Source organism: Culex pipiens, chromosome 3 (genome assembly GCF_016801865.2).
Source record: "Culex pipiens pallens isolate TS chromosome 3, TS_CPP_V2, whole genome shotgun sequence".
Lineage (NCBI taxonomy): Eukaryota > Metazoa > Arthropoda > Insecta > Diptera > Culicidae > Culex > Culex pipiens.
Genome location: NC_068939.1, coordinates 151,410,130 through 151,434,065, shown reverse-complemented (window position 1 = coordinate 151,434,065; position 23,936 = coordinate 151,410,130). Strand labels below are relative to the sequence as shown.

The 23,936-nt window shown below is 34.5% G+C and overlaps 1 protein-coding gene across 1 annotated transcript in view; it reads right to left on the bottom strand.

The window, feature by feature from the left end:
• The window catches only part of LOC120420002 (b(0,+)-type amino acid transporter 1), a 72,643-nt gene extending 50,793 nt beyond the window's left edge, over positions 1 to 21,850 (bottom strand). Inside the window, exon 1 of the mRNA XM_039582896.2 lies at positions 21,622 to 21,850. Coding sequence (XP_039438830.1) covers positions 21,622 to 21,664 — 43 coding nt within the window. The 5' untranslated portion in view covers positions 21,665 to 21,850. The remainder of the gene's footprint in view (positions 1 to 21,621) is intronic.
• Positions 21,851 to 23,936: the final 2,086 nt, after the last annotated feature.

The window sequence follows — 23,936 nt, the reverse complement described above, 5'->3', positions numbered from 1 at the left end:
CCGGCGCACTTAAATAGATTCTATCTCATAATCAGTAATCCGAATGTGTCACGAATCTAGGCAAGTTTTTAGTAGAAACAATGTTGTATTGAGAATTAGTGCAATTCGCTACTCCCACATATTGCATGCAATTTTTGCGTGTATGCAACAGCGACGAACCGCCCTAATTCTCCATACAAACTTTGGAGAAAAACCATTCGGCCCTGTCTAAATATTTTTGAAAAATTCAAAGTGCACGTGTTTCTGGGGACCAAAAACTTCATGCTTCCCCTCGAGTTTAGTTTGTACAGTAGAGTGCCCAGAATATGGGACTATTTCTCAAAACCTCGCTCCACTAGCTGAATATTGTTCCTTGAGCTATTTTAGGACTCTGGGCCAAATATGAGCTTAATCGGTCAACATTTACCCATTGATACTCGAAGGTGAAGTTTGTATGAGAAAAATCGAAAAATGTATGCTAAACATAATTTTCTTACGGTTTGGTCTGCAGGGTGCGCTACTTCCATCCAAATATTCCCGAAAGTGAGATTCTAGTTGATAATTTAATGCTCTACAACTTTATACCAAAGCTGTAAAACTTAATCCTGAAAAGTTATTAGCGATTTAAAAAATTTTTTTTTGTATGAAAAACATTTGTTCACCAACTTTAGACTCGGGTATCAATGGGTTAATCTCAACCAATTTCGCTCAAAATTTGCACAGATGCTTAAAATAACCCAATAAACCGTTTTCCGCTTGTGAAGCAGGGGGTAATTTTTTCTGGGCACCCTACTGTACAGTCATTTTTGTCAATTTTTATTGGTCAGTGTAATCGAGAGCAGTTTATATGAGCAGCATCACAAAAAAATATACCCCAGTTCACACTTATAACAAAAAACTAAAAAAAAATAACAGAAAAATCAGAAAAAAAAAATCTTTGTAATTTTGTGAAAGCATGCCAGAAATTCAATTACAATGCGATAAAAGGTCAGTATTTATTATGTAAGAAATACCTTCGAACACCCCCTTAACCGACAAATTGACATAGTAGTAAAATCCAGGGTTGTTACGGAGAAGTTGAAAAAAAAATCCGCGCCAGATCCGCGCCGACCCAAAAACCAATCCGCGCGAAATTCGCGTCATATAAAAAAAGAAATTAGAGTAACATAATGACTCGAAAAAGAATAACTCAGAAAGCATTTGGATCAGTACCGTTGATCAGTTGTGGATTCAAATCCCACCTGCACCAAGTGGAACCTTTTTCGCCATTTCTGAAAGATATCGTTTCTTTGAAAACAAATTCAGAAAAAAAAAATTTAAATTCAAGCATTTAAAAATTAAAAAAAAAACATAAAATATAAAAATCGCAAAATTTTAAAATTTATTGATTTTGTACTCGATAATTCTCGCCAAAATTCTACACCGGAAAATTGAAACACGAAATTACTAAAATATGACTCCGAAAACGATCCAAACTAAGAAAATGGCAAAAATTGTGATATTTAAGAATTTAATAATTGAATAATTGAATAATTGAAGAATTGAATAATTTAATAATTTAATAATTTAATAATTAAAAAAATTAATAATTTAATAATTTAATAATTTAATAATTTAAAAATTTAATAATTTAATAATTTAATAATTTAATAATTTAATAATTTAATAATTTAATAATTAAATAATTTAATAATTTAATAATTTAATAATTTAATAATTTAATAATTTAATAATTTAATAATTTAATAATTTAATAATTTAATAATTTAATAATTTAATAATTTAATAATTTAATAATTTAATAATTTAATAATTTAATAATTTAATAATTTAATAATTTAATAATTTAATAATTTAATAATTTAATAATATAATAATTTAATAATTTAATAATTTAATAATTTAATAATTTAATAATTTAATAATTTAATAATTTAATTATTTAATAATTTAATAATTTAATAATTTAATAATTTAATAATTTAATAATTTAATAATTTAATAATTTAATAATTTAATAATTTAATAATTTAATAATTTAATAATTTAATAATTTAATAATTTAATAATTTAATAATTTAATAATTTAATAATTTAATAATTTAATAATTTAATAATTTAATAATTTAATAATTTAATAATTTAATAATTTAATAATTTAATAATTTAATAATTTAATAATTTAATAATTTAATAATTTAATAATTTAATAATTTAATAATTTAATAATTTCATAATTTCATAATTAAATTCATTTAATAATTTAATAATTTAATAATTTAATAATTTAATAATTTAATAATTTAATAATTTAATAATTTAATAATTTAATAATTTAATAATTTAATAATTTAAGAACTTTCTTAAAAAATTAAAAAAATTACAATTAAAAAAAATTCAATGTTAGTTTTTCTCGTAATTTTTCAATGTGCTTATTCGTATTTCTTTTTGCGTTTTTGAGTCTGTAAGTTTTGGCAATTTCAAATTATGATTTTTTTGTATATTTGAATATATAAATTCTGAAATTTTCAAATTGTTGAATTTCAGATTTCTTATATTTTTAATTACATTTCGCTTTTAGACGGAGATTTTAGCAGATTGCTAAGTGGATTTCGTCATGTTGTGATAATTGGGAGCCAACCAATTCTACCTGACAGAATCTTTTAATTTTTCAGTAAACCTCAAATTTCAACATTTAAATTTTAGATTGAAAAAACTTAAAAAATCTAAAAAGTTTTATAGCTTCCAATTTTTAAATTCTGTAATTTTTATAATTTTGTAATATTGATTTTAATATTGCTATATTTAAAAATTCCTTGGAAACTTTGGAAGCCTGTACCGGGCTAAACAAAAATAGATCTAAGGGTTAAATCCAATCCGGAACATACCCTAAGAATCATTTATGTACATCCTTATGTTTATAACTTTGGAAAAAGATTAAAATATGATTTTGAAGATAAAACATTTATAATAATAGAAACCGGGTAAGCAAATGTTTAAAAAATAATGAGTTGTAATGTTATGTTAAATTTATATAAGCAATCTCAGTTTTTTATTTTTTTAAAATAAACGCTCCTTGAAGATTATTTCGAAGTTTCGTATTAAAAAACAATCAACAATTTTCAGAAGAAAATTTTCTTCATTAACAACTTCTTGGAAATTGATGTTTTTGCACTCAACGAAAAAGATTGAATTTATTTAATTGCTATTCATATCTTCGTTTGTAACTTGAAAGAAATTCTATTGGTCTCAATTGATTTATTTACCAAAATTGCTATCCGCGCGAAATCCGCGCCTGAACAAAATTAGCCAGCAAATCCGCGCCAGATCCGCGCGATACGCGCCATCCGCGCCATCCGCGCGATCCGCGCCGTCCGTAACGTCCCTGAAAATCATACGTGATGAAGTTAGAACTTTATCCCCAACGAGGATTACGTTCAAACTTGGCATCGAATCACGCAACCCAATATTCCTCCCTCCATCCAGAGGGTAACCGTAATAAAGGTGTTATAGCCGACGTGCCCGAGCGTAATTAGATTTATTGATTTTCCCTATAAAACCATTTGTTCGCATGCCGACCCGGTTGCATTCCTGCAGCAGTGACCAAAGGTTGCCAATGCCAAGGACAGTTGAGACATCACGTCGATGTTCCCTTGGGAAGAGGGGTAGGGTGGTGGATAACACCTGATTACAATCGTGGATCGTGCACTGCTGGTAAGGACTTGTTTTTGCAATTGCCTCGAATAAGTGCATACTAAAATTGCATTGGCACTTCAGGGGTTACCAACCTTGAACTTTACATCAACTGGTAAATCTTAGATTGAAACAGAAAAAAAAGAAATGTCGAAAGCAACAAATCCATCTATCCAATAACACTAACTGCCGACTAACAGCTAGTGTAATGGGGAATCCTCTTCAAACTATCCTGCAACATACGACTCTTGTGTATATGTGCCACTGAGCAATCTAATAAAGTTTAATCTTCGCCAAGCGAAATGGATTTGCGCACGTCAGTTGCAATTTACCACTTTCCACTCACTGAAATTGCATATCAACCATTCCGTAGCGATCCTCCCCATCAAACAGTGAATGAAAAACGTATCTGGTCTGGTGGTGGAAGGTACACCTATAGCTATGTCTATTTTGTAGGCACACGTCAGGCCCAGAACTTGCCAAGTAATGCCATACACCTCTGGAAACGCTTCTCGGTTCATGCTCGAATGGTGGTTAGTCGAGGGATGGCACGTCAAGGTGGTAAAGATGTGGGAGGAAAATTGTTTTTATTTTCTAACACTTTAAACTTCCACTGATACAACCTGTGGATTGTACGATACTCTGGAAGCCTATAGTCAAAATCACAAACATTCAGACAAATGGCGTTGAATACTGTTTGCCGGTTACAAAACTTTGCGTGTTGCATGCAATCTGAACATGGAATTGCTATCATGGTGAACGAAACAGTTTCGTATGACCTGTTGACATAGATTGATTGATTTATTTTACATACAATTGAATCAATTCTTAGACTGGCATTATAGCTTCAGTGGACATCACTTGAATTGTTAAAAAGAAAATAGTAGTTTATGCAACAAGTTGCAAAAAGAGGATTTTTTCAGCACGAGTCGTACATTTATCCAACGAGGTTCACCGAGTTGGATAAATACGAAGAGTGCTGAAAAAATCAAGTTTTGCAACGAGTTCCATACAACATTTTTTGCAATTCCGAAAAACACCCATTGAGTGAAATTTTATGTCAAATTTTCATGTATTTTGTCAATAAAGTGGACTCTCTGGCTGTCGATCTTCTCGATATCAATATTGCTCCAGCTGTCAATAAATTTTTCAGTCCCTTCAAATAGATTGCTTTGATTTTCCGTTCTATAATTTGATAACTCCCGCTCTCGACGGTCCCTTCAATATCGACAACGAGAAAGTACACTGTAAATCGTTTGAATCAAAAAAATGTTGAAAAGTGTTACTTTTCGAAACAAGTGCTGAAAAGTTCAACTTTTCAGCACCCATTTCAGTGCTGAAAAGTAGAACTTTTCAGCATTTATTTTGAAAAGTGTTGCTATTCGATTCTGTTATTTTTGGTACAGAAAAGTAGGCTATTTCGTCGTTCAAGAATGACAGGAAAAGTAAGTAGTTTCACGACGGAATTGCAAAAAGGATGTTTAACGGGATTATCAACTATACAATGACACATAGCAAACATTGAGGAAAAAATGGTTTGTTATATTTTATTTTACAATCCATAGGATTCTCATAAGATACTCTTTCTTAATTTCAATATAATAAAAAAAAGTATATTGATAAGGACCTAACAAAAACAAGCTTAAAGAATAGTTATAGAGATGATATAATCTCAGTATTTAATTTTTCACTAGTGAACTTCTCTCACCCACGAAAGTGAAAGAAGGTAACATATGACAAAAAAAATCTCTAATATTTGGCCTGAACTGAAATTTCAATTGCCGGGTCCGGTGGTTTAGTGGTTAGCGTGGTAGCCTCCAAACCCCAGTATGGCCTGGGTTCAATCCCAGACGGACCCGGTGGCATTTTTCGAGACGAGATTTGCCTGACCACGCCTTCTATCGGATGGGGAAGTAAAACGTCGGTCCATTAGCGTAAAAGAGGTTTTGAGTGACTCACCACACATAACCTTCGGACGCCTAGAAATGAGCAGAAACTTGCAACAGAGCCCACAAAAGACCCGGGGGTCGTTAAAGTGGATTGCTTTGTTTTTTTTTTTTTTTTTTTTTAAATTTCAATTCAATTTAATTAGTGTTTATTAGAATTTGACAGTTCTGACAGTTCTGAGACGCGGGTTCGATTCCCGCCTTATCCACTGAGCTTCTATCGGATGGTGAAGTAAAACGTCGGTCCCGTTTTCTCCTGTCTCGTCAGAGGCGCTGGAGCAGAAATCCCAAAAAGTGCCAATAGTTTCGTTTTTCGTTCTGCTCCAGGATGTGACATTTGCAATTCAGAGCTTTGGAGAACCTTTCAACTGAGATCAATTCAGGAAGGGTACATGTTTCGAAGATTAGATTTTGCTAGCTTAGTGCTCTTTTAGGGAAAATACATTTTGAGAAAAAAAAAACCCTGGATCTATGAACTGAAATTTACATAGGCAACTTGTCGCAATTGCAAGATGCGCTAAAAGAGCAAGATTTGGTCGTAACTACATTTCATATGAAGAGTGTCAACTTTGCGCGGAGTTTTTCCGATTTTCTTGCTATCTCAGGGTTTTGATGTTGTTATCTCAGGGTTTAAATCGACTTTTGGAGATCTGTGAAGGTCGACAGGGTCATTTAAATTTGCACATGATGGCATTCTTAACTCAATTAATCCCAAAATCGACGAACGAGAAGATAAGCACGATCACGACGAAACAACTTTTTCGTCAATTTTTGACAATTTCACAACTGAAAATGTACAAACTGGATTCCAATTTAAGGCAAAAATAGGATTATTTTTAATATTCTAAAAAACTATATTTATTTGTATCAAAAATCGTTTTGATTCAAAAAGCAGAGAAAATTTTCTAATATTTTTATGTTTGGACTGAGATTATTAAAATAAAGTTCCTGAGACGCAGGATAACATTAAAATGGAGAAAATGATTTCTGGAGTTATTTTTAAAAAAGTCCAATAAACAAAACTTGTTTGCTTTGGGTGTTTTTCGATACTCCTGATTCAAGGCAGTTTCAAAAACACACAAAAAGCAAAAAATGAAAATTTTGTTTATTGGACCTTTTCAAAAATAACTCTGCATTTTCTTCTAAGTGCCATCCGATAAGTCTTAATTTATCAAATGACGATACCTCGGTAACTGTTCTTTCGATTTTCTAAATTTAAAAAAAGAAGGATGTATGATTTTTTAGAATCAATTTTAGAATCTAGAAACCATTTGAAAGAAGCTAAGATACATTTTAAGCTGAGCAAAGTATAGAGTTTTACATTTTCTTTATCACAAATCGCTGAATTGACTAAATTGATTTTATGTCGATTTATAATTAAGAGTGGGACGAAAAATCTACATAAGATAAAATATTTATCAAAAAAGTGTTAAAACTTCTTGTCATAAAGATATTATATTTTACCCAGTTCCTAGGTACACATGAAATAATGATGGTAAAATAACATCTGGGAATGGTGACAGATTTTGTGTAAATTTTGTTTTTAATTCTGGTGAAATTTTTATCAGTTTCTGGTGAATATCACTTTTCTACACATTATTTTTGGCAAAATTAAACAAAAATAGGTAATATGACATCTTCAACTTTTCAACTATCAAAAGTTCTGTTTTTTACTGTGAATTAAAAAAATAGTTTCCCAGAAAAAATTGACGCTAGGGTGCCCAGAAAAATGACCCCCTGCTCCACAAGCGTAAAACGGTTGTTTGTGTTATTTTAAGCATCTGTGCAAATTTTGAGCGAAATTGGTTGAGATTGATACCCGGGTCTAAAGTTAGTGAAAAAAATGTTTTTCATGCAAAAATGACTTTTTTAAATCGCTAATAACTTTTCAGGAACGAGTTTTACAGCTTTGGTATGTTCTACAAAGTTGTGGAGCATAAATTTTCAATGAGAATTTCACTTTTGGGAATATTTGGATGGAAGTAGCGCGCCGTGCAGACCAAACCGTAAGAAAATTGGGTTTTCCATACATTTTTTTCGATTTTTCCCATACAAACTTCACCTTCGAGTATCAATGGGTAAATGTTGACCGATTTTGCTCATATTTTGCCCAGAGTCCTAAAATAGCTCAAGTAACAATATTCAGCTTGTGGAACGAGGTTTTGAGAAAAAGTCCCATATTCTGGGCACCCTAATGGACGCCCTAAACAATTTGGCAGATCCAATTATTTGAGAATAAATTTCCACGACCATCTTGTATCCAACTGCCAAGCTATTTCCCAACAAATTTGATCCTAGCTCCAACTGATGACTGAGCAAATTGCACCGCTACTCTCACAAAGTAATTTAGCAACAATGATGGCGAAGCGAACTCATTCACGGTTTACACACTGGCTTCTCCCGCCAGCAGAACTGGACCGTTAAATTGGAAGGACGCCACCGGGCTGGTGTCAAGCGTACAGGTCAATTGGACCACGCTCTCGGCCCAACCCGCCACAAAGCGGCAAATTTAGGAAGTCCAAAGCCATAGATTCAGCCCGCGGTTGCCAATGGCAGTGACCTTCACTGGTAGAACCTACATCCAGTCTGGAGCAGAACTTGACCCTTCGCATTGAAGCCACCCCCCAATTGGTACGACAGACGGCGCTGCCGAAAGTCGACCGCGAGTCTGGCCGTGTTGACACTGGAAATTAACATCACCACACAGGGTGATGTGATGACAGATTTCAAGTGGTAACTGATCGATAGCTGTTCGCAGATTATGACCGAACATGTGACTTGCTAAAAATGTTTCAAAACAAAAAAGGCAACTCCACCTGCCAAACTTTCCCCCGGTCCTTGGTGGAGTGGCAGCTTGGTCGTTCAGCTTGGCCATGTTAAGTTCCGCCCCACAACGACCAGGCGTTCATATCTCACCACGGAGCGATATTCGAAGAGGGAGGAAACCTATTGACGTCCGTCGATCCGGCTCGTGTCTATGACCTGGCTCCGGGTCGGCGTATGCGCAATTCGTCGTGTCGTCTAACCTCAAAAAAAAAGTCAGTCGCTATCAATGGAAGTCATGCTCCTCTCCAAACTGCTTCTTACTGCCCGGTCCTGGCGGTTCAAGTGTTTGTGTTGTGACTTTGTGCCGCACTCATCTTGTTTGCCTCGTGAAGTTTTACATAATTCTGGGCTCATGTGACAAGCCGCCATTGCTGCCGTATACGTACGTACAACAGATGCTACTGCTCGCCAGTTGGTTTCCTTGAGCCAGTTTCAAATGGAGCACACTCTTTTGGTGCGGGATTGTGGAGAAAATGGTAGGAAACAAGCGAAACGAGCAACGATGGACCGTTGCAGTCTGTGGCTTTGGACTATCGATTCGAAAAAATCGCATTTAAATCAATGACTTTGTATTAACAAAAACTAGCACGCAATGTCAAAGTGTCAAAATGCATCTACCTAAAATTCCTTTTGTCCAATTGTCGCAATTGGATCCTAAAGCCCTTTGCGATTTTTTTGTGTAAAACAGGATTAAAAACCATTTAGTTTTTTTTATGCAAAAAAAAATAAATTGACAAGACAACATTTTTTCGATGAATCAATTATGGTCCGTTCGGAACGAGCTTTTCTGTCAAGAAGGGCCGCGAAGTATATTTATATAAAATTGATTGATTTAAAAATTCATTTTAAACCTTTTTGGTCGTACAAAAGGTACTCAGAAAATCAGCTGAATCGTCGTGAATATCAGCAATTTAAGCTTCATTTTAGGACCTCGTAAGCGGTAGATCGGGGTTCAAATCCCGGCTCGGACCAACACAACTATTGATCTTTTCCCTTCTGGATTCGATTGCTTAGTAAAGGAAAGGTAGTGTATCGTCACAAACTGGATCTTATCAAGACACCTTAGGAAGACAACCTATGGATTGTTAACATTAACCTTAACATGTTAACATTAAGTTGATTAATAACTGTCACTGAATCCGCTTTGTAAATGCCGGCCCCAATACTACACGGGTGTTCCCCTCAGGAACAAGGAAAGATTTACTTACTTTTACTTTAGGACTTCATTGCAGGCTGGGGCAAAATAGCACGCGAATTGATCGGAAAAACATTTCATTTCAAGAGTGTCAACATTGCAAGGAGATTTACGGCTTTCGTTGAATATATTAGGGGTATTGGGAATTTGTGTAGGTCAAAAGGGTATTATGGTTGAGTTTAATAGACGAATGATGCTTCCTTACAAGTTGCAAAGGAAACGTAAAATTCCCATAAATGGCATGCTTTGGATTTTTACACGACAACGGCAGTGATTTTAAACTATTTTTTAATGTTTTGTGGAATAAATATATTTTTCCTTATTTTGATTCTCTATAATAGACCTGCCCAACGTCAGACCGCGGGCCCGATCTGGCCCGTGAAGCCATTTCATCCGACCCACGACGGCTTTTCAACAAAGTTTTATGGCCGGCCCTTAAGGCTCATCATGAAGTATTCAATAAATAAATTGAGTGTTTAAATTTAAAAAAAATGCCTTGTAACAAATTTTCACTTGAACAAAGATTTAATAAGGAACATTCAGTTGTTTTTCCTTGTGCAATAAAATGTTGCTTATTCAACGTATTGTTTAAGTTAGAATTTAATTCTTGCCATTTCTATATTGATTTCTTCAGATTTATTAAACTGAAAAATGGCACAAAGAAACAAAATGATCCATTTCGCAAAAATGAGAAATTTATTTAAAAATGGATTTGTTGTGTTTACTGTATTTTCATCAAATTGTAGTTTTTCTTTTTTAGGGAACTTGATTAACACTCAAATGCTCGGGTAGTCATTTGACCCCTATTTTTTTTTTCTTAAAAATCTTATAACTTTTGGTAGAATTGACCAATTTGGATGCTTCCGGTTGCAAAAGATCCAGATTTGTCTATATTTTTAACTGCCAGATGTGGGACAAATATGGGCCACTTTTACCGGAGATATTCCGGATTTCGTTGGGTACCTCGGCCCTCCTATATGGGTTTTTGGCCAATATAACAAAATCATTTTCACAGAACAAAGCCGGAAATAATGCAAAACTTCAAGGCATCATTCTAATACATGATCCAAGATTTTTAAGAAAAAAATAGGGGTCAAATGACTACCCGAGCGTTTGTTAGCAAAAAAATATGCATTTTTATAAAACACATTTTTAGTAATAAAATTTTGATTGATATGATCGCTGCAAACATTTTTAAATTATTAAAAAATGTCTTAAAATGAGTCAAGAAATTAGAGAGCATAAAAATGTAATGAACTTCAAAGAAAAACGAATTGAAAACTATTCAATAGACTAATAATTTTCTAAAATTTTTAATTTGTGTGTTAAAATCATTTGAAATATCGTAAAAAAATTGTTTGATATTTGAATCGATATTTCGTTTAAACTGATTTTATCATGCTCCATTGATTTTTTAAATATTCATTGAAGTGTTGGGGAAATTAAACTAAATGAAAAATGAAACAACCAATAAAATTTAAATGTCTTTTTTTTTCAAGTTAATAAAACGATCAAAACCAATTTGTGGTGATTTTTATTAATTTTCATGCTAAAAAATTACAAGGCAACATTTTACGCTGATCAACTATGGTCCCCTTGGAACGAGCTTATTTTTAAAAATTGAATTAAAAATTCATTTTAAATCCTTTTCGGTATTACAAAGGATCCATATTAGAGTGTAACAAAAATGACTTTTTGGCGGGCATTCAAGGGTTTGTTCCAGTGGGCATACTAAGCCCAAATACAAAATATGAGCTTGATTGGACGTAACAGGAGCTGGCGCTCCGCCCTTCATTTTAAAAAAGGGATTTAACCCGTAAAAAAAGATTTTTTCAAAAATAAAATTTTTTGAGGCATTTTGGCCACTGATGCGTTTATTTTCAAGATCATTGGCGTGTAGGCCAGATCCTTGCGCATCTTTTGGTATATATAACATTGAAATTTGGAGCACCCTGGAGCTCCGTACAGACCTTCAAAGTTTGGCATTTTTTTCGAAAATCGGCCCCGCCAAAAAAGATATGCGTCGCGCCTCGCGACGCCCTAGACGCCATTTGATTTTGCCGGGGCCTTTTTTCGAAAAAATGCCAAACTTTGAAGGTCAGTACGGAGCTCCAGGGTGCTCCAAATTTCAATGTTATATATACCAAAAGATGCGCAAGGATCTGGCCTACACGCCAATGATCTTGAAAATAAACGCTTCAGTGGCCAAAATGCCTCAAAAAGTGACATTTTTGAAAAAATCTTTTTTTACGGGTTAAATCCCATTTAAAATTGAAGGGCGGGACGCCAGCTCCTGTTAAGTCCAATCAAGCTCATATTTTGGATTTGAGCTTAGTATGCCCACCGGAACAAACCCTTGAATGCCCGCAACAAAGTCATTTTTGTTACATCCTAATCCATATACTAAGAAAAATATACTTTGCCGTTGTGAACAATAATATCACCGTTGGTGATTCACAAATGTAAGCTTAATTTTAGAGCCCAATTGCAATCGACAAAAACAATTATAATACAATTTTCAACTAAACAAAATAAAAATTAATCGGAAAATCATATTTATTGAAAGTTATCTTGGTTTTCTTTCTTAAAAACAATACACGAATCTTATTTGTAACACTAGTTTATATATTTGTTTACTTGCTGTGGCTTTAAATTTGGAATTGATCAGTACTGAATTTGTTCAAACCGAAATATTTTGAAATTTTTTCCACTCATTTTTTAAGATCTTAAAGCTATGTTGTTTGATTTTTTCTGAATTTGCGTGACCCTGCAAATTGTATCAACTGTTTTTATCAGCGTACATGTTATAAAAAAATAACTTTATTTTTTTTGTTGGAAATTCTGAAAAATCTTGACCTCATGTTAACCAAAAACGATTTGAAAAATATTTCCAATATCACCTTATTTGACAGTTTAGTGGCACTGATTTCCCCCCGTAATGGACGCTCATTTCATGTACAAACTTCGAAAGATGCACCAGTTGGGGCAGAGTGCAATCTGGTCCAGAAAGAGCTTTGTCAACGCAAATACTAGCGGCGATGCTGCGATGCTCCTGGTGGGCACTGCAGTTGGACTTGTTCCAACATGACCTAGTTCAATGTTTGGTTGGCCTGCGGAAAAGATTCCCATTAGGTTATGGATTCTTTAACTCGAACTTTTGAGTAGCGAAAAGCGAAATCTTACTTCTACTTTTCTTTTTTAAATACAATTTAACAATAATTAAGTTTCAAAAACTGACATAGATCTCAGCAATCAACAAGGCTTATTTTCACATTAAAAAAAAGAGTAAAATAAATGTAAATAGTATAGATCACAAGACGGGAAAACAAGCCAAACCAAGAAAAAAAATCCTGTTATACTAACGCGTTCCAACTCATAACGAAAAACATAGCTTAGAAAACATGGAACAAAACGAGTGAACAGCATAAATCACCGCTGGAATGTTGTCGGATTCGTTGTCTGCCAATAGAATCAACCAAGCGGAACAGGAACGTCACATACCCGTGTAATGTGATTAGCGATGCAAAACGGTGATACTCCACAGATTATAGGACATTTATATGCGAATTATTTCGAGTCCACCTACCCAAGCTTTCTTTTGCTCAACTTCACAGGATAGCGACCAGTTACATGTCCGATTATCTGTGGCAATTCCGGCGCGATGTCATTGACGTTTCCGCTACATTACAGATTATAAAGGCTTCTGGCGCCATGTTTCACCAGGGACAACTGAACTGTTTGAGGACATCATTAGGTTAGAAACATGGAAGTAGATGCTAAGTGGATCAAAAGTCACGAATAAATGAAATTCAACAAGAATTCAGCAGTTATTTTTTGCTGCATGTAAAATAATGCAACCAATTTTTTTAATTTTCTTTACAATTTTGGAGTAAAATTATTATTTTCTATGAAATGAAAGGTAGCTAAAATTTAACGAACTCGCACCATTTATGATGTAATATGAAACAAAAAACCGAAAAAATTAAGTACTTTGTATGCCAAAACTGTACAATGTTCCCCCATAAAAAAATACAATACAAAAATATTAAAATTAACGACATTCAATTTCGCCACCACAAAACCTTCCATTAACACGTCCGTGCCATAATCATTTTGGTCGGTCAACATTGTTACCATCATGATGTGCCAGCCTGGTTTGGTCGTGAAATATTGCACTTTCAATTCGCCAGAATTCTCGCCGCGCAAAAAAAAAGTTTCTGCACTACTCGCAGTTATATCTGTAGAATTAATGGGTGATTTATGTACCCGGCGCTAATTAACACTTCCCTGCGCTTCGCAAATGGCACACAATCGTGACATTCATTCACGCAAATTCTGGCAGATTGATGATGGCAGTTGCACTCAAATGCAAAGTTTTATCAATTTATTGTTATAAAATAAAAGTTGTTTTTACATAGTAAAATCATGTTGTAATTGATTTTAAAATGACATTTTAACCGATTAAATTTTCAAAAACAGTACAAAAACCTCATTCATTCATGTACCAATTCCCGGTGTCATGTAGGAATTTACGAGAACGGTCCCACCATGCCCACTAAACTGGAATCGTGTTCTGATATTGTCTTCAATCAGAATAAATTGAGCGCCAATTGGGTTGCGCACTATGTCTCCCTGCCGTGTGTGTGTGTTGTAGCAAGTCAATTTTCGCTGGCTGAAATGTACAACAATCCGGACTCGCACATCAAAACTTGATGAAACGAGAATATGGGTTGTCAGCTTAATTAACTGTGCGCATATTTTACCCTTGATTAGTGCATTTTGGAATTGGAAAAACTACGTTTCAGCAGTTATTTTGATGGAAGCGTTGAGCAGACAAATATGATAATTATTTGCACTTTTTATTGAGATGAAAAATCACTGATTGTAATTGGATGCTAAATAATCAAATTTGCACTTTTTAATAAATCACAAAATTATGGCCAACATTATAAATCTCACAACTCTAGTCGTCTACATTACAAATTTTGTATATATTATTTTCCAGCGATACGAGAGAAAAAACACAATTTTGTTATGGTGATTTGAGTCCAAAAGCAAAGAAAAATACAAATGAGCAATTCTCTACGAAATCGGTCTTTTTTCTTAAATTTTAATTTTTGTATTTTTTAATCCGACTGAAACTTTTTTGGTGCCTTCGGTATGCCCAAAGAAGCTATTTTGCATCATTAGTTTGTCCATATAATTTTCCATACAAATTTGGCAGCTGGCCATACAAAAATGATGCATGAAAATTCAAAAATCTGTATCTTTTGAAGGAATTTTTTGATCGATTTGGTGTCTTCGGCAAAGTTGTAGGTATGGATATGGACTACACTGAAAAAAAATGATACACGGTAAAAAAAATTTGGTGATTTTTTATTTAACTTTTTGTCACTAAAACTTGATTTGCAAAAAAACACTATTTTTAATTTTTTTTTTTTTTTATATGTTCTAGAGGACATCAAATGCCAACTTTTCAGAAATTTCCAGGTTGTGCAAAAAATCTTTTCGATACTGGTTTGAAGTTTGACACTTATCTTGACGGCAAACAATTGCAAAGAATTGTGTTTTCAACTCGTTGCTATTCTTGATTTTTTCCACACATTACATGGCAAATCTCGTTGGATAAATATACGAGCCGAGCTAAAAAAGTCTTTATTTGCCTATAAAATCAAATATTTAGTTCACTTTTTTAATAGTTGTGAAATTTATTCACGTTTTTTTTCAATTAAATGATCTGCAATAGGTATGAAAAAAACCTTTTTTTTCAGTGTTCTAAGTGTTGAATATTTTGGTAGATTTTTGACAGTTCGATGCTAACGAATTATTTCAAGAATATCTATCACGAATTTACCAAAATCATTTTAACAATGTGGCTCAGATATTAAATATTTGAAATCGAATGAAGTGTGAAACTTTTTGACATTTTCATCTTTAAAAAATATCGAAATTAAGCCATAATTATGAAACAGACCACAATCAACTCGAAATTAAGCCATAATTTTGAAACAGACCACAATCAACTCTCCTCACAATCCAAGCAGGCTTTATTACAAAAAATCGTAACATTAAACATTAATTTTAGACAAAACTCGGGTGAGTTTTCAGAAAAAGTTTTTTTTTATATTAGTTTTCCGCAAAATTGTAACAATATTTCATTTATTTTTAGTTTGGGGCCCTTGAAAGAAGTGTAGATGAACAATCTTAAGCATTTTTGAAATTTGTTTTTTCGTAAGTAGTCCGAATATTGAGGCAAAAAAGGCTTTGTATACCATTGGCTCTTACGTCTTTTTGAAAACTTATCAGCTCTTTGGAACAGACACCGTCGAAACGGTATTTAATCAATAAAAAAATGCGTTGAAACAAAGCTTGATTTTCTCAATTGGGTCCTAAAATGAAGCTTAGATTGCTGATATTATTGTTTAAAGCGATAAATCTTGTTTTTCTGAGTACAATGACCCTTTGTACGACCACAAAGAGTTTAGAATGGATTTTTAAATCAATTTTGAAAAATTAACCTCGCGGTCCTTTTTGACAGAAAAGGTCCTACTTGACAGCTCTTTCCAAGGGAACCATAGTTGATCCATCGAAAAAATGTTGTCTTGCCAATATTTTTTTTTTGCGTTAAAATGAAAAAAAGTGATCAGAAAAGGTTTTTAATCGTGTTTTTTACCGTTGTACATTAAAATTTACATAGGGCTTTAGTACCCAATTCCACAATTTTTTTTTGTTGTTTTTAAAAAGCTGCATTGACGTTTAGCGTTGATTCAACAAAAATCATGATTTTCAAATCAACAAAACGTTTTGTTGATTCAAATATGCCTTATTTTTCTGCGTGTTACAACCTTTTTAAATGTTTGTCTACATGTTTGAAAATCCTAACTAAAAAATACTGGTCTCATTTGTTGTGCCAAGGAAGCAATTTAATTTTTTTTAATCTAGCTTATGTATAAAATTGCAGTACACATAAAAAACTCAATGCACTTAAAAATTACAAGAAAATCATAGATTTTTCAGAAAAAAACATGTAAAAATCATGAATCTATTTTTAACAAAAACTTCATTCCCTTACTTGCAAAGAAAAACAACAAACCGGAACACTTTGGAGGTCCCCAAAAGTCCTTGACCTACATTCCAGCTCGCCCAGCATCCCGAAATACTACGCCGAGACTCCATCAAAATGGGAAACGATAATAACAAAACCCCCCTATGAAAAAAACCCATTTCAGTCGTCTATTTCCTGGTTTTAACCTTCATTGCCGCACGCGTACTTTTTTTTCTACATGTGTTTGTTGATTAACTTTGAACACCCACCCACCCACTGCTGGCTGTGAACTGAGAATTTGGTACGGACAACCCTCCAAAACCGCACGACTTCCTGTTATCTGAGGTCATGTGAAGGTTACTGTTTACCACACTCTGTGCCGGTCTCTGTTGTCCTGTTACCGCACTCTGGCGTAGGCCTTTTGACGACTGTCAATTTTTGGGAGAGTGGGAAAGCACAAGTTTCCCGGTAGAGAAAGTAGCTTCAATAGAAACGTCAATAAAGTTAATTGAATTAAATAATATCGAAATGGAAATAACAATTATAAATCGACAGTAAGCAATTCTTTCAACAAATGAAAAGAAAGTTACCTAAAACATAATTAACTTGAACAAAATTGTCAAAAGTAAAAAAGGGAAAACTTTTGTAAAAGTTCGTCCATTCCGCCGACAACACTTCAACAAGAGTGAGAAAACTTCTGGCGAGAAAAGCTCCCTCTTGCTCACACCGGTGAGCAAACGAAAAACCTCCCATTCACCAAGTACTCTCACGCTCTCCCTCGCACGACGACGCCAGCGAAAAGCAAGAGCACGCGAGAGAAAATTCTAACCTCAAATTCGGCCGAAAATGCCAACCTTGAAGCTGGCAAGGGCCGTCAATGGGCGGTCGGTATGCACACGGCGTGGATTTTTTTTTTGTCGATTTCAAAATAAAGAAAATATTACCCGCCGGGCAGCACTGTGGTCAACGCATGAATGGACCGTTGATACGCAATCAGCCGGAAATACTAGAAATGCCGACGGCTTTGTAGCGTAGGCGTTTTTCTAAATCTGGCACATCAAAGTTATTATTAGAAGAGGTGTGAATTCATTGCGGACGTCTCCAGATTCAAACTAAATTAATTTTATTCGAAGCACTCAAATATTCAATAACACTATTGAAAAGGGATTTCAAATAAATAAAAAGCCAAAAGTATCACAAAATGCTTCATTTATGACAGTTATGCTAGAACATAACTGTCATAAATGAAGCATTTTGTGAATCTTTTGGTTTATTTTTATTTGAAACCTCTTTTCAAAAATCTGCAAAATGCAAATGCAAAATGATGCTGTACTGTACACCGGAATATCACAAAAATTAAAATATTTTTATAAAAGTCCAAGCAAGCTATATATGACTATCAACGCAGGAAAAAGGCGGAGGGGGTGTGACGATATAAACTTTGAAGTAGTAGTTTATGCAACAAGTTGGAAAAAGAAGATTTTTTCAGCACGAGTCGTACACATACCCAACGAGGTTTACCGAGTTGGATAAATTCAATTTTTGCAACGAGTTGCCTACAACTTTTTTTTTGCAATTCAGAAAAAACGCTTTTTGAACGGAATTTCATGTCAATCATCCGTGTGTTAAGTAAATTCACCGTTCAAAACAAAAAAATATTGAAAAAATGTTACTTTTCGGTAATAGTGTTGAAAAGTTCAACTTTTCAGCACCCATTTCAGTGCTGAAAAGTAGAACTTTTCAGCGCTGGTATTGAAAGGTATTAATTTTCCATTCTGTTATTTTTGGTAGGGAAAAGTAGGCCATTTCGTTTCTCCAGAAGGACAGGAAAAGTTGACAGTTTCACAGCGAAATTGCAAAAAAAATATTTGCAACGGTCTCAATAGCTAAAAGCATTACGAAACAAACTCGTATGGTTTTGAACAAAGAAAATTAGTTTGAACATAAAAATAGGACAATTTAAGCAATAGATCGAAGTAAACCATGCGCGTGTGCGGATCAAAATATTTTTCGCTGTCAATTTTGTTCTTCAAATTTTCTTCCAAAAAATAAAATAAATACTTAATTTTGCCCTTTTTTGGCAATATCCGGTGAAAACTTGGTGGTCACGGACAAGCGCTTCAGCAGATGTATCCAGCGGAGCATTTGGAACAAAACCTTCTGGATTTTCGAAAAGGAGTTTGGTGCAGATACCGAAGCAGCTTCCCGGCTTCCAACGGAAAGAATCATCAACAATCTGATTGTAAAAAAAAGTCAAACATTGTTGTGAACTATATTGTGTAGACTCTTGTGAACTATATTGTGTAGACTCTACTTTAGGGGATGAATAAAAAATCATTTTGATAGTTCCCGTATTTTGCCGGGAACCGTGGTGGTAAGCGTGATTGCCTCTCACCCAGTCGGCCTGGGTTCGATCCCAGACGGTCCCGGTGACATTTTTCGAGACGAGATTTGTCTGATCACGCCTTCCGTCGGACGGGAAGTAAATGTTGGCCCCGGACTAACCTAAAGGTTAGGTCGTTCTTAGTCCAGGTGTACGAGTCGTCTCCCTGGGTCATGTCTCGGTGGAGTCGCTGTTTGGCAGTTGGACTAACAATCCAAAGGTCGTCAGTTCGAATCCCGGGGTGGATGGAAGCTAAGGTGTAAAAAGAGGTTTGCAATTGCCTCAACAATCAAGCCTTCGAACACCTAGTTTCGAGTAGGAATCTCGTAAGCGAGAACGCCAAGGCAATGCTTTAGAGCGAATAATTTGATTTTGATTTGAGTTCCCGTATTTTAGAAGATAATTAAATGTCTGTAACAAAAATCGTGAAGCAAAACCTCTGGTTGATGTGGTCCGTTAAATACCTGTTAATTAGCTGATTGTTGTCGGATATTATGGTTTCTCTGCCAAAGTAGCAATTCTAGATTCCCCAATGATGACTATATTGTTTGAATACAAATTTAGACAAATTAAGTAATTTTAATGTATTCATGTATTTAACTAAAAACAAATCTAATGTTACCCAAAATACTGACAATCTCTGTACGAATAGTTTTTCGAAATGCTTAATATCACATTAAAGAGTATTAAGAATATTAAGAAATTACCTATTTGGCGGAAACTGATTTAAAGTGGGATATTGATGCTCGATAATCTATTTTGTACAGTTGAGAAGTAAAACGAAATTTTACATTGAACTCTTTAGTTTAAATTAATTTAGGTTTAAATCATGAGAAAAATTCAAATATTTAAATTTTCAGTTGAAAAAAGTTCCACCTATTCCACATCGCACCACATAACTTCGTCTATAGTTTTTTGCTCAGAAATTTAGAACAAAATAAATTCTCAAAGAAGATAACTACGCAGTACAGAAATGTAAATCTGGAAGATGTAAAATTTATGGTGTAATGTTATTTCTATTATGATAAAATATTACCTCACTCAAAGTGGTTTCATAACACGTTTGTCTTGGTGAAATGATGCATAATTTCTGACGGAAAAGATGAAGCAATTCCGAGAAGTAATTTTGACATGTTACGTTTTATGTCCAGAGAAAAACACTCACAAACTTTGACAGTTCGCTTTGCGCATTGCAAATTTTTGAGCTCAAATTGTGTCTTACTCAGTTTAATCTTGAAATAGCTTCATGAAACATTCAGGAAATCATTTTTAAGAGGATTTTATAAAATTTTCTGTAATAAGAAATTTTATAATGTTTCACATATATGGTAACCCCTTAAACCACTTCTCGTCTGCTCTCGCAGCACTGCCCATAATGGAAGATTCGGCCTTTATGCCAAATCAAGTGTTCCGAGATAAACACGATTTTTTGTTTGTCACCAAATCTCCGCACGGCAATTTCAAATTTGAATGGGATAATAGCCCTTTGGCTTTTCGCATCGGCAGCCGGCAATATTTCAGGGAAATTTAAGTTTCAGAAAATGTATTGGAACGTCCTCTACCACTTGGCGGGATAATTTCGATTTCGACAAAAGTGGATATTAGCAGATTCTTCAATGATGAGAGAGAATCGAGATATTAGCACCAGGTTGGAGAGGATGTTCCAACGCATCTTCTGAAACTTGAATTTCACTAAAATATTGTTTAGTTTTGGCTGCCGATGCGAAAAACCAAACGGCTAATATCCCATTCCCCTTTGAAATTGCCGTGGCGAAGATTTGGTGACAAACACAAAAACGCGTTTTTCTCGGAATACTTGATTTGGCATAATAGCCGAAATTTAAGTGTCCATAATAAAGTCCATTTCAGCTGAATAGACGGTTGTTAAATAAAATTGTGGACTGCAGAATATTACTTATTGCCTGGGTCAAAAGAGCTTAAAAACAGGGCCGATGTACCAGGTTTAGCATCTGCTCACAACCCTTTTAAATATTTATATATGTCTTAAGTTTTGTAAATATTTGATTTCAAACAATAAAATATTTTTTCAGGCTATTCTGAATCCACACTGAGTCCACACTGAATCAACATATGACATATGACTATCACCAACAAAAACGACCTTATTTGTTTAGTGTGCTTCTTCCTAAACAAATTTGAACCCAATTTACACATCCCGGTGTTATTTGTGTTCGAAAATTTTCACTTTTCCTTTTCGCCGACGCCACCACACCGATTCACTCATTCACTCACTTCACCCGCTCACACTCGCTCTCCATTTTCCGAAAAGGAGTGGTGAGTTTATCCTCATTTTCACTCTGCTCACTGGCGAGAAAACACATTTTCCTCACCAGCCAGCCCTAAAGCCAGACCCAAGCCAAGGGTGTGTGTAAAATTCGAAACCACATTGCAGGATTGCATCACCAGAGGCACACTTTTGGGACGATTTTACGCCCAAATTTGGGCCACTTTTGCGGGAAATCACTTTGCCCCACCTTGCACTAACCCCCAATCTATCGTTTAGTAGCGGAAAATCTGCTTTTTCGGTACTTACCATTGGTGCCGAATTGATTTGCTTGATAAGCATGCTGAAACATGTCTTGTGATCGGTCACTTTCGATGTCCGTACTCTCATGTCACTTCAAACACTGAACGCCGACGCTAGGGCCGCGATGGAATATATAGAGGAACCGAAGACACCAGCACGATGAGAGAGCAACGCGTGCCCCGACACGCTCCTGGGAGCAGGAGTTTTTTTCGCCGACGACGACTCGCTCCTGAGACTCCAGCGAACGTGTGGCGACGGGGGTTCCAAAGTCCTGACTCGTGCCTCGACGCAAGGAAAAGTCAGAGCAATGCCGAGCCGAAAAATCTCGGTGCTGGTGATTGGGGCTGAAATTTAAAAATTAAATAATTAGATTTGAAAGTTTGAGGTTAAGGAAAAGTAACGGTACTTGGATAAATAAACGATTTTTTTTCCAAATTGATGTTTTATTACTATTTTACTAAAATCAGTAAAATTGAAAATAAATATTAACAATAACGTAGAGAAATGTACATTTTATAATTGACAGCAGATTGTTTTTAAAAAATCACTGAAATGTTAGCATCCTGTTCGTTTAATATAGAGCAATTCTCTGGGATTTCGGTCATTCGATTTTTTTTGTATTTTTTAATCCGGTTGAAACTTTTTTGGTGCCTTCGGTATGCCCAAAGAAGCCATTTTGCATCATTCGTTTGTCCATATAATTTTCCATACAATTTTGGCAGCTGTCCATACAAAAATGATGTATGAAAATTCAAAAATCTGTATCTTTTGAAGGAATTTTTTGATCGATTTGGTGTCTTCGGCAAAGTTGTAGGCATGGATAAGGACTACTCTGAAAAACGTTTCTTAATCCACCATTAGGTGGGTGGTGCCTTCCTCGCATTTACAAAGTAATAATGAAAATAAGTTTATGAAAATAATATATACCTGATACAGACTTTTCCAGAAAACATGCAGACTCTCATTTGAAGCAATGTGGCAACCGGGCGTTTCTGGCGCGACTCTCGCACGTAAACAAAAAGATCCGGCCTTTGAGGTTATGCAAAAATCACCCTTTTTTGTAGCTACAAAAAAACTTTTTCATGGCATAACTTTAAAAGTACTTCATTGAACAGAATGAAATTTAATAGGGTCTTAGGGGACCCCAAAATGAACAGAATAAGGCGGATCCGGCCAAAATCGGTTCAGCCAGTTCTGAGATAATCGTGTGGAAAAAAAATCATGTCTACACACATCCCCACAGACATTTGTTCAGAATTTGATTCTGAGTCGATAGGTATACGTGAAGGTATATCTAGGAGGTGTATTTAAGAAGTTCATTTTTCGAGTGATTTTATAGCCTTGCCTCAGTGAGGTGAGGAAGGCAAAAATATGATACACGGTTATATTTTTTTTTGTGATTTTTAATTTCACTTTATGTCACAAAAACTTGATTTGCAAAAAAAAAACTATTTTTAATTTTTTTTAAGGGAAATCAAATGCCATCTTTTCAGAAATTTCCAGAACGGACCAAAAATCTTTGACCGATTCATGAATTTTTGAATCAATACTGATTTAATAAAAAAATGTAAATATTTTCAATGTTATAATATGAAACATTCGTCAAATTTTCCGATCTTTTCGAAAACGAGATCTTCATTTTTTAAATCAAGACTTACATTTCATAAGGGCCTCTCATTCAATATTACACCCTTTTGAAATGTTAGTTTTGATTTAAAAAAAATAAAAATATTGTTTTCGAAAAGATCGGAAAATTTCACGAATGTTTCATATTTTAACATTGAAAATCGGACCATTAGTTGCTGAGATATCGACATAAGAAAATGGTGGGTTGTTTGGGTGAGACTTAGAAAACATCAATTTTCCTGTTTTTAAACCTTTGCATGGCAATATCTCAGCAACTTAGGGTCGTATCAATTAACATCAATTCCTTCCCTACTAACCCCGAGTAGGCCGCGGGTAATCGGCTCCCCTCTCACTAACATCTACACACAAGATCCTCTGTAATTACTCTTAGCATTAACCCTCTACTGCCCAAATTTTTTTTTCGGGATAATTATTTTTCCCGTGTTCAGGAGGTCATTTTGAGCAACTTTTGTTTTACGAAAAACTTTACTTCTCTTGTTTTATGTTTTTCTTGTTTTATTTTAAGTATTTTAATTTGCATTTATCTTGTTTAGTTTATGTTTGTTTTTGGTAGTATTTGGCCTATTCTACCATCTAATATAATTACATTTTGCCTATCTAATTTTTTCAGGCTTTTACAGTCACTTTTTCAATTTTTTGCATGGTTTTCACATTTTCTGCTATAGAATCGCACC